General features: G+C 31.6%; 1 protein-coding gene across 1 annotated transcript; it reads left to right on the top strand.

The window, feature by feature from the left end:
• The first annotated feature begins 2,681 nt into the window (after positions 1–2,681).
• On the top strand, positions 2,682–7,140 carry LOC129875833 (G-type lectin S-receptor-like serine/threonine-protein kinase B120). Its single transcript, XM_055951059.1, has 8 exons — positions 2,682–3,250; positions 4,448–5,178; positions 5,257–5,367; positions 5,450–5,664; positions 5,766–5,976; positions 6,071–6,308; positions 6,411–6,558; positions 6,647–7,140. Exons 1-8 carry the CDS (start codon positions 2,682–2,684, stop codon positions 6,950–6,952), a joined length of 2,529 nt encoding a protein of 842 aa, XP_055807034.1. The 3' UTR covers positions 6,953–7,140.
• Positions 7,141–9,031: the final 1,891 nt, after the last annotated feature.

The following is a 9,031-nucleotide window of genomic DNA, read 5'->3' as shown; positions in this document are numbered from 1 at the left end:
TGATTTAAAATATACTTTAGAGAAAATTTTGATATGAAATCGACTTTAAAAATTTATGTGACGACAATGTTATCATGTGTGTGTCGTGTATATAAATATATATATACTATACAAATTTTCATGAATATTTATTATGGCAAATATAAATGAGCTCAATATTTAGTATAAGATTCACACAAGTGTCATCAACATGATTTTTGAATAATATAATATATACTTCAAATTACATCACCTTTTCAACGGACACCGTATAATTTTCCTTAAAACAAGCAACATCAATGTTAGTCCCTAAGAAAGTTTTACCACGTGGAAATACTTTGTAATAAAATTTTAATCTTAATTAGTTGTGATCGAAAAATCACTGATTTCACTTGATGAGTTGGAAATGCCCGAGTTATTTAGAATCTAGTTCGTTAATCTACTTATTGACGTAATTTGATTCCTGAATTACATACACCTCAAGGGGAAGGGGGGGGGGGGGGGGAGGTGGAACTTTGAGTTGTCGGATTCAAATCTAGTACTTTAGATGCCGAACATATATATATTTATGTGTAAGAATTAATTATATTTGTAATAAATACTTTACTTGTTTCTTTTTTAGTTGTTATGAAAAAGTTTTGCACAATTCTTAAAAAATATTAATTAAGATGGTAGTTTGATTAATATATTTCTTATTTATTCTTAAATCTTTATCTATTTACGTGTCTTTTAATTCTAGAATAATTAATGAAAAAAATTTTAATGCAAAAAAAATTACTACTTCCATCCCATATTAGTTTTCATGTATACCAAAATTACTTGTTCCAAAATAGTTGTTCTTAGCATTAATTATTCTAGAACCAAGAGGCACCTAAATAGATAAAAATTAAAAAATTAATAAGGGATATATTAGTCAAATAACACTTCTAGTTAATACTCCCTCTGTTTCCTTTTACTAGTTAAAAATTTCCTAATTTGATTTTTCTTTTTACTTGTCAAATTTGACAAATGAAGAAAGTACAATTTTTTTTTACCTATTATACCCTCAATTTATTGAGAGAGTTAATATATTTGGTATCAAAATGTTTTAAAATTTGGATTATGGTTTTAGTGATTAATAAGTGTAAAATGGTAAACTCACCATATCAATAATTGATTTTTTAATAGGTGTGTCAAGTCAAAAATTGACAAGTAAAAGAGAACGGAGGAAGTATTTTCTTAAAGATTGTGCAAAACCTTATTATGACAACTAAAAGGGGACGAAGAGAGTATATTTTAAGACATAAATAAAGGTCAAATAATTATAAAAAAGCTCCTAATTAATATTTTTAAAAAGATATATAAAAGAAAAACACTATAGATAATTTGAGATTAAAAAAATATAAAGAAAATATTTTCTTCCTAGAATTTAGAATAACTAGATATCAAATCTTCTACATTTAAGTAACTCTTTAATTAATACTCCTCCCTCCGTCCATCTTTACTTGTTCACTATTGACTTTACACAATTTTTAAGAAATTATAAATAGAAGGGTAATTTTATCATTGCATCTTTTGAATATAATAAATACGATGTCTTGAAAAATATAATAGAAAAATGACTACTAATTAATGATAAGAGTAAATTAAGAATTAAGTTAAAATTATTTCTTGATTTCATAAATTAAATAAATATTATTAAATATCTATTTTTAGTATAATAGATAAGTATAGATGAACAATGACTATTTTGTTTTAAATTTTTAATGAAGAAGGAGGTTAGGAAGGTAGGAGGAAAACAAGAAGTAGGTACATTATAATTTTCAATTATGTGAAACACAAACTTTTTTTGTTTTTGTCTGCAAGCACGTTTTCAAAATAGTAGTAGTTGACCCTTTTTTTGTTTCCTTTGGTTATAATAGTACTAGTTGATTAAAGTACATAAAATTTATATCCCTTCTTATTTGACGTATTGATGACTGATAATATTATATATTCTATTATATTATCATCAAGTTAATTTTATAGATGGTTATTCAATTTTCATTTTATTCTTTATAACAAAAAAAATCATGATATTGTCACTATAATTGAAAAAGTCACTTATATAAGTATCAAAAAATATTATTACGAGAAAAACAAAAAGATGTCTTATATTATATTTATGCAAAAAGTAAATTATATTACAAAAAAATGTTTTTAATGTGTGACTCTGAAGTAAAATTGAATGATTATCTTTTATTTTTTGCAAAAATAATTTAGTGATAATCTGTGATTCTTGAACAACGTTGAGTGATCTTCATCTTATGAAAAAAAGACTCAGACCACTTAAAAAATAATTACAAATAAAAATGCATAAGTAAAATCATTAACCTAAAATAAAAATAAAAATAAAAATAGAAATAGAACAACTAACTTCTTAATCACATGTTAAAATACGGTTCTAAATTTTTTATTTATACAGTCCATATATATTAAATTAAATTTTATAAAATTCCAAAAGTGCACATGTGGGACCATAAGGAGGTTGGTCATCAAGATTTTTTGAAGTACAAAATTTCATTTTTTTTCAAGTCAATCTTTCTCTAGGCGTTTGCATTAAATTCATACAGCCTGCCAAAATAAGCCTTCAAATTCTTCATACTTTCTCTGCTACAATTTCCCCCCCTTCTTCTTCTTCAAATCTCTATAATTTTTTTTTTTTTTGCAATTTCAATTCTTGAATGGCCAGTGATATCATTATTTCCAATTGGTGCATTTTTTTGTTTACTGTTTTTTATTTCAACTTCCAATGTTGTACTTGTACATCCAATAAAATTAGAAAAGGTGAAATTTTAAGAGATGGTGATATCTTAATTTCTCCAAAAAAGGAATTTATTTTGGGATTTTTTAGTCCAAATGTTTCTAATAATCAAAGGTTTCTTGGTATATGGTATGTAGATGGTCCATTCAATTCATTTGTTTGGGTTGCAAACAGAGACAAACCAATTTTTGATAAAAATGGTACTTTTACTATTGATAAAAATGGGAATTTTGTGGTGAAAAATGGTCATGGCAATTTAATGTGGACTACAAATGTTTCTACAAGCAAGTCACAGACCGCACGAAATGAGAGACAGAATTGTACAGCATTCCTTTCAGATGATGGCAATCTTATCATAGTTAATAGCAATAACAAGGAATTGTGGCAGAGTTTCCATCATCCTACAGATACATTTTTGCCAGGAATGAAATTTTATATGGATCAAGTTTTGAGGTCTTGGACTAGTGAAACTAATCCTTCACCTGGAAGGTACGTAATCTTGTATCGTGTGATCATCTTATCTTATCTGAAAACTTAAACTTGTTTTAGAGATTAAAAATAATAATAAGCTTTTATTTATTTAATTTTGTTATGAACATGGCCCCTCACGTGCAGTCTGAATCTTTTATAATGTGTGGTGGTGAGACTCCTACCTAAGAACTCTTTGATACCATGATGCATTTGTGACATATCATCTTAAAGCTTAAGCTGAGAGTCCGCTTTTACCTATGTTGCTCAGACTCTTCAAAAATGGCAATGGGTGCTGTTGGATTCTCAAAAGTATACTTTTCACTTTCGATGCCGCACTCGTGTCGGATTCTCCAAAAGTAGTGTATTTTTGGAGAATCCGACATCGAAAGTGAAGAGTCCGTGCAACTTAGGCTTTTACTTAGTTTTGTTTTGAACACAACCCCTCATGTGTTGACTCTTGGAAAGTGGAAAGGAAGAAGTGTCGCTAGTAAGTCACGGACTATTTGATTTCACTATGATTATTCAATGTTGATGACCTCATTCAATCTTTTTTTTTGAGCCTTCGCTATCGTGGTTTAGATGGATAGCTAGTAGTTGTGAGTAGCAGTCTCCTTCCTATAGATAGGAAAAGAAGCAGAGTTGCGTGGATCTTTTTATTGGGTGGCAGTGTGTCTCGAACCTAACAACTCTTCTTGCCTTGATATGGTAATCCATTTGTGACATCTTATCTAAAAGTTTTAAGTTGAAAACACGTTTTTCTTTAATTTTGTTTTTAACACGACCCCTCATGTGTTTCTTGAATCTTTGATAATGGGTGATAGTGAGATTTGAACCTAAGCAGAGTTATCTGAAAGATTAAGCTGAAAACAAGTTTTTCTTTACTTAATTTTGTTTTTAACAGGAGCCCTCACATGCTTCTTGAACCTTTGATATTGGATGGTAGTGAGACTCGAACATAAGAACTCTGCTTGCCCTGATATAGTAATGCATTTGTGACATCTTATCCAAAAGATTAAGCTGAAAACACGTTTTTCTTTACTATTTTTGTTTTTAACACGACCCCTCACGTGCTTCTTGAATCTTTGATACAAGTGGCAGTGAGATTCGAACCTAAGAACTATGTCTGCTCTAATACGATGTTGCATTTGTGACATCTTATTTGAAAGCTAAAAGTCTAAGAGCCTATTTTTATTTACTGAATTATGTTTCCAACAGGTACTCCTTAGGAGCTAATCCTCGTGGATCACCACAAATTGTGATCTGGGATGGACCAGACAGACGTTGGCGAAGTGGATATTGGGATGGAAGCATATTCACAGGTGTTCCAGATATGAAGGCTGCGTATGCACATGGTTTGAAGCTTTACAATGAAGGGGATAGACTATATTTCACTTACACCGCAGCAAATCTTTCTGATGTGGTGAGGTTCCATATAAGTCCAAGCGGATACGAGCTACAACAAAGGTGGGATAAAGATAGGGAGAAATGGAGCATAATACAGTCTCATCCATCGGGTGATTGTGACTTGTATAACTTATGTGGGAATTTCGCGAAATGTGATGTCAACGATTCCCCAAAATGCATTTGTTTAGCTGGATTTGTACCGAAAGATTTGGGACAGTGGAATGCAAGAAACTGGTCAGAAGGGTGTGTTAGGAGGAAAGAACTGGAATGCAGGGGAAATAACACTGTCTTGAAGAGTGATGGTGGAAAGAGGGACGGATTCTTTGAGATTGAGAGAATCAAGTTACCGGATTTTGCTGATACTGCAGAGTTACAAAATATCGACGAGTGTCAAAGCAAGTGCCTTGAGAATTGTTCATGTATTGCTTATGCTTTTGTTAGCGGAATCAGTTGCATGACATGGAGTGGAGATTTGGTCGATATGCAGCAGTTTAAGGAAGGCGGAAACACTCTCTATATTCGCCTTGCTAGTTCTGAATTTGGTAAAATGTGTTCTAATTTTTCTGTTGGTATTCATACAATCGTTTTAGATGTTCTCATTACAAACTTTCTTGAAACAGCTGATAGCAACAGGACAGTCCAAATTGTGGTAATATCCGTTATGGTAGCCGGGGCTTTTCTTGTTTGTATGGCAATTTTGCTACTATGCAAGTACGAAGTCAAAAAGCGAGGTAAAATTTCAAAATAGCTGGTGTTTTACAACAGTCATATGTGTTATGTAGTGTACCTACATCTTCAATGTCCCATTTTCAGCATCCAATAGGATCAACCAAATGGAGACAAGCGAGCCAACTAGGAGCAGAGAGTTTTCTCAGGACACATCAGGAGCAGGAGACTTGAGTATTGAAGGGCATCATGGAAGTGGTTCAGAACTTACATTCTTCAGTTTCAGCGGTGTAGCAGCAGCTACGAACAACTTTTCTAATGAAAACAAGCTGGGACAAGGGGGATTTGGCCCTGTCTACAAGGTTGACTTCAATCTAATTGACAAGTGTGTCTTAATTTGCTAGAGAAGTATGAGGCTTTATTGTCTTAAACTAACGTCGATGTTTGTTTAATTTATCTTTAGGGAAAACTACTATGTGGTTTAGAAATTGCAGTGAAGAGGCTTTCGAGAAAGTCAGGACAAGGTCTGGAGGAATTCAAGAATGAGATCAAGCTAATCGCCAAATTACAACATAGAAATCTTGTTAGACTTGTGGGATGCTGCATTGAAGGAGAAGAAAAGATGCTTCTTTATGAGTACATGGCCAACAAAAGTTTAGATTCATTTCTATTTGGTTAGTACTTCGGATATGCTACAAATTGTAAAATTATTTCATCTATAGTGAGATTGATCCCTTACAATTATTTTGGTTGGTGAATCTTTCACAGATCCTGTTAAGCAAGCTCAATTAGACTGGAGGAAACGCTTCAACATTATTGAAGGGATTGCTCGAGGGCTCCTGTATCTCCATAGAGATTCGCGACTCAGAATAATCCATAGGGATTTAAAGGCTAGTAACATTTTGCTAGATGAAGATATGAACCCGAAAATTTCAGACTTTGGTATGGCTAGGATATTTGGTGGAAATGAAAATGAAGCAAATACAAATAGGGTAGTTGGTACATAGTGAGTATCAATCAAATTTTAAACCATTAAGAGATACTAATGATCCATTAACTTGGTCAAAGAACTAACTCCATCGACGTTTTTTTTTTTTACTTAAATCAGTGGATATATGGCTCCTGAATATGCAATGGAAGGCTTGTTCTCTGGAAAATCTGATGTCTACAGCTTTGGTGTACTATTACTGGAGATCATCTGTGGACGGATGAACACAAGCTTTCGTTCAGATGAACACTCAGGCATTATTGGTTATGTAAGTCAAAATCACTACTTTTCAATGTCTGTTGTGAAGTGAAAGGCTTCATGTCTCGTAAAGAATCCTACCGTTACAAATTTTTCAGGCATGGCAGAAGTGGGATGAAGGTACACCGATGGACTTAGTAGACCGTTCTATTTGGGACGAGTGTCAACATGATGAAGCATTGAGATGCATACACTTAGCACTTATTTGTGTGCAAGACATGGCAGTTCACAGACCGAGCATATCTTCCATCGTGTTAATGTTGGAGACGGACAATATACAGTTGCCCTTGCCTAGGCAACCTACTTATACTTCAATGAGAAGATATGAAGATGCAGAAATATGGAATGAGAAGAAGGATTTTTCCTCAAATAATGTCACAATTAGTGTTATAGTTGGTAGATGATATCTGCTATTTTGCTGAAATGTTAATGATTTTGGGTGTGTTTGGTATCAAGGGAAATGTTTTGACCATGGGAAAATTGGATACTGAACACACCTTTTGTGTTATTTAGTTATACATTTAGCAAATATATATATGATACATGGCTCAAGGCTTTTTGAGATTTGATTGAAGTGATCAATCATAGCCTTCAATCAGAATTATGAAGTTTATGCATTATGAATCATAATTTATGATGCTATGTACTGCCATGCAACATCTTTAAAAAGTCTGAACAACATATCTTGTCATATCCGTTATCAAAGTCTACATCCGTTTTAATTAAATTCAAGATTAAAAATTATATAGAAAAATAAAACAATAAGGCATTTAAAGTTCACAAGTCCTAGATTTTAATAAACAAAATTATTCATCAAATTCAAACAAAAAACTTAAGAACTGAAATAATGACTTGTAGAAGCAGAGAATAAAAGGAATACATACACAATGTAGATTTGTTGTTTTTTTCTATGTATATTATTATCAAGAGAAGGGGCTAATGACACATTACTTATATAGTGGCCATGGAGTTGACCATTTCATTTTTTTTTACTATTTTTGGTCAGACTTTTCTGTTCATGTAAAGAATATAAATGAATAAATTAATGAGACATTCAAGTCCTTTAAATGGCTATTAGTTAATTATTTATCCTAAATAGGTTGTTGATGTCAAGCTAAAATCATCAGTGACGTAAAATTTACTTCTTACATATTTGAAAAAGAGAAAGAAGGGTAAATATAGAAATACTCGATCCCTCCGTTTCAATTTGTCAGACCTATTTTTTTTTAATTCGTTTAAAAAAGTATGATTAATTTTCCTTTTTTACAACTTTTTCCAATTTTCCACATGACAGATTTAAGACATGCCAAGTCAAAATAGGTCAAACAAATTGAAACGACGAGCGTACGTAAAAACAACTGATACTCATGCATTTTGGCTATTTTATTTAGAAAAAATGATACTCCTTCCGTCTTAAAAAGAAATGTCACTTTTCTATAATTAGAAACAATTTAGCTTTAAAATTTCTCTTTATTCTTAGTGAAATAATTTCCAACCACACAAATATATAAGAATTATTTTAGACCATAACTTTCAATTTTTTTTCTTAAACATTATAGCAAATCAAAAAATGTCACATAAAATAAAACGAAGGGAGTATAATTTACGGATTCGTGACAAACTCATTCATGTATACAAATTTGAACAAGACTTGTCAAATCTAACTTCATATATATGCATCAACATGACGCCTACTTTATGTTAATCATGACATGTTATTCACGTCTCACATTGCATTCTTAATACATCAAAACCCCAAAATTTGACAGCATAATTTACTTTAGTATTTTAATTATACGAGTGATTAAATGCCTCTTTAACAATTTTAAAATGAATTAAATATTACTCTGAGATTATAAAATCACTCTCACTTGCCACATCATCGCCATGTAAGCACCACATCACTATCATGTCAGCATCACGTCATTAATTTTTTTATTTATTTATTCTTTAATATTTCTTAAATTAATTTATCCTAATTAATTAATTAAAAATATATATCTTTTAAAATCAAAATATAAAAATGACCCATTTTTATTTTCCCCCAAAACCCCGCCCCCTCCCCCAACCCCATCCCCACCTACTCCTCACTTCTTTCCTCTTCCTTGTTCACCATTTTTGTCCTTCGGTGTTCTTCTTCTTTCTTCTTTCTCTTTTCTCCCCCCCTCCCCCCTTTGTTTTTCCTTGTCCTCTTCCTTTCTTTCTTTTCCCTCAAAATGAGATAAACAAATAAGAATGAATGCTTTTTTCCTCTAAAAATAAATCACCATTAATGTATTTTAATTTTTCACCAAGATGTTCATCAATGGCGAATTTGAGAAATTTTATTTCAAAGCAAACATGTAATTGATATTTCGATGATAGGTATGACAAATATGTATGGTAGAGTTGAAGATGAAGATGAAGGGAAAAAATGATGCTTCTATGGAGAATAAGCTATATTGGTGAAGAATAAAGAAAAAAAAAGATTAAAAAAATTATGG

This window comes from Solanum dulcamara, chromosome 12, assembly GCF_947179165.1.
Source record: "Solanum dulcamara chromosome 12, daSolDulc1.2, whole genome shotgun sequence".
NCBI classification, from domain to species: domain Eukaryota; kingdom Viridiplantae; phylum Streptophyta; class Magnoliopsida; order Solanales; family Solanaceae; genus Solanum; species Solanum dulcamara.
The sequence above is the reverse complement of the archived record's forward strand: the minus strand, read 5'-3'. Positions and strand labels throughout refer to the sequence as shown.